The sequence below is a fragment of the Theropithecus gelada genome, chromosome 19, assembly GCF_003255815.1.
Source record: "Theropithecus gelada isolate Dixy chromosome 19, Tgel_1.0, whole genome shotgun sequence".
Lineage (NCBI taxonomy): Eukaryota > Metazoa > Chordata > Mammalia > Primates > Cercopithecidae > Theropithecus > Theropithecus gelada.
Genome location: NC_037687.1, coordinates 29095642 through 29098505, shown reverse-complemented (window position 1 = coordinate 29098505; position 2864 = coordinate 29095642). Strand labels below are relative to the sequence as shown.

General features: G+C 49.2%; 1 protein-coding gene across 3 annotated transcripts in view; it reads right to left on the bottom strand.

Annotated features, from left to right (window-relative positions):
- Window positions 1-1436: 1436 nt before the first annotated feature.
- The window catches only part of PPP2R1A (protein phosphatase 2 scaffold subunit Aalpha), a 38735-nt gene continuing 37307 nt past the window's right edge, over window positions 1437-2864 (bottom strand). For 2 of the 3 annotated variants that reach the window (XM_025366142.1, XM_025366144.1), the window contains 2 exons: window positions 2059-2150; window positions 1437-1890 (listed from right to left, as the gene is read on the bottom strand). In XM_025366142.1, coding sequence (XP_025221927.1) covers window positions 1874-1890; window positions 2059-2150 — 109 coding nt within the window. In that variant the 3' untranslated portion in view covers window positions 1437-1873. The remainder of the gene's footprint in view (window positions 1891-2058; window positions 2151-2864) is intronic. The other variant, XM_025366143.1, reaches the window with a different exon arrangement.

Sequence of the window (2864 nt, the reverse complement as noted above, 5' to 3'; positions counted from 1 at the left end):
AGGGAAAGCCAAGATTTAATGTCAGACTTTCATGCTTAGTTACATGTGTGTTCGCATTTCTAGAGCAGTGGTTCTCAACTGGGAAAGAGTTTATCGCCCAGGGCAAAAATGTAATTCCTAAAGATGCTTTTTGGTCTCCTTCAGCCTCATCTCCTAGGGCACAATAAAGTCTAACAAAGAAAGAGTAGGGATGTGGTAATATGAGGGCTAAGCTGGTGAAATCACCTTGTCACTCAAAGCCACATTTCCCTTCCACCACCTGTGCCAAAATGTGCTCAAGCATCACGTCCTCTGCGAAACCCTTCCATGCAGACATCACCAGCCTTACGTCCCTTGCTCTTCTCCAGGGTGCTCCAGGCCCCTCCCTGCATCAGTTAGAATTCGGGTCACCTTCAAGTGATGAAACCCCAAATGAACAGGCACTTAACCAGTTGAATTCTCCCAGGTGACAATACTGGCGTGGCTCTTCACAGCCTCAGGGAGCCAGGCTCCTTCCATCTTGTCCTGTCTTCCTTGACCTTTACTCCTAAGATCATTTTCTGGCCCAAGGTGGCAGCTTCTACTCTAGCCATCTGGTCCACATTCCAGAGTGCAGGAGTGCAGGAAGGAGGAAAGGTGGGGGATCATGCCTTCACCCTTAAGAACACTTCCTAGAAGCTGCACATACCACTTTTGTTCAACATCTTTTTGACCAGAATTTGGTCACAGTACCACACCTAATCTCAAGAGACACTAGGAAAATACCTGGAATCCATATAGTCATGTGCCCGGCTAAAAATCAGAGCTTCTATGTTAGGAAGGGGAGAATAGATACTGAGAGACAACTGGTCTATCTTGCCATAGTTCTCTCTCTAGTACAATCCTGATAGACCTCCTGGGGACAGGGTCAGAGCCCAAGTCTTCTTCAAGAACACAGGAAATGGCCCACAGGGGGTTCTCTGGCAATGTACAGCTAACTCTGCTTCCCATGTTGTGTACTTCTCATGTTGAAACTGTTACACACTTACCAGGTACTAATTCACTTGGTCCTCGCCACCCACCCTGCAATCTAGGTACTAATGTCACTCTCATTTTACACAATACAAAACTGAGCTCATAAAGACTTAACAAGCTACTCCTAGTCACACGTCTATTAACTGAAGGAGCCACAATTTGGACCCAGGTAGTCTGGTTCCAAGGCACCTGCTCTTAACCCCCAAAATACTCAGCCAACATCTATGAAACTGAACTGCACTACAGGACAGCAGCCAGAGCACCTCGTGGACCCTCTGCTCCACAGGCCAGCAGCACTCCTGGGGGGATCCCCAGAGAATTCTCTCGGGACACAGGGGTATAATGGGTCCTGTAACAAGATCTTCTCCAGAGAAAAGGGCAGATGTTATGACTCTGGGGTGGTGTCCCCTCCTCCATGCTGATGACTAAGGCCAGAGGACTGACTACTTCTAGACCTTTATTTCTCTGTGAAAAGGGGGAAAATAAAAGGAATAAAATAAAAATGGCACAGTTGACACACAAAAAAAAACCAATGAGGGGAAGGACGGGAGGTGGAGAAGTAAATGGGGGAGGGGTTCCCATTACAGCAGCAGGATCCAGTGACCCGGGATGCTCACATCTCTCCCCGACGTGGGCGGAGTAGCCCCTTCCTCCCAGGGTCGTTGTCCTGTCCAACCCCGTGCTCCCCCAGCCCATTGGGAGGTGGACAGTGAGACATCTTCCCAGGCTGGGGAGAGGAGGAACCGTGCTGGGGGAAGGGGCCTGGGGTCAGACCATGCACAGGGAGTGACAGCCAAAGGCCCCCCAGTGTCTCTCCAAAGAGGGACTTGTGGGGGTTGGAGGTGGACACTAGAGGCCAGTGTTTGCTCCTCTTCCAGCATCAGGCGAGAGACAGAACTAGGAAAACAGGAACAGGCAAGAATCAGAACCACAGCCCTCTCTCTGCCCCCAATGCCATGGTACCTCCCCCTCCCAGAAGCTGCGACCTTGTTCTCAAAGGACAGCCTAGCACCTGTCCTCAAAAGTCCACCCTCCTGCTAGGGCTCCCTGCTTTCTAGGTCTTACCAGTCAGAGCCTCCTGGGCAAAGTATTTGACGTCCACATCCTGGTCCTGGGTCAGCTTCTCTAGGATGGGCTTGACTTCACTCTGCAGGGTGCTGGAAAGCGAAAAGGAGACAGGGAAAGGGAGCGTGAGCCAGGCTGTACTGGGGCAACAGGTGGGCACAGGGCTCTTGAGCAAGAGGGTATACACAGATATGGATACACCAAATCCAAGGTGGGAGGAGTCTCAAGAATCCAGGACATACACAGGAATGAGAAATCTCCGCTCAATGCACAGGAAGGTGACCATAGTTAACAATGATATTTTGCATATTTCAAAACAGCTATAAGAGAAGATTTTGAATGTTCTCATTACAAAGAAATGGTAAACGTTTAAGGTGACAGATATGCTAATTATCCTAATTTGATCATTACACATTTGCACACATTATCGAAACACTACTATACCCCCATAAATATGTATAATTATGTGTCTATTAAAAGTAAAATCGGCCGGGCGCGGTGGCTCAAGCCTGTAATCCCAGCACTTTGGGAGGCCGAGACGGGCGGATCACGAGGTCAGGAGATCGAGACCATCCTGGTTAATATGGTGAAACCCCGTCTCTACTAAAAAGTACAAAAAAAAAAACTAGCCGGGCAAGGTGGCGGGCACCTGTAGTCCCAGCTACTTGGGAGGCTGAGGCAGGAGAATGGCGTGAACCCGGGAGGCAGAGCTTGTAGTGAGCTGAGATCTGGCCACTGCACTCCAGCCTGGGCGATAGAGCGAAACTCCGTCTCAAAAAAAAAAAAAAAAAAAAAAAAAAGAAAAA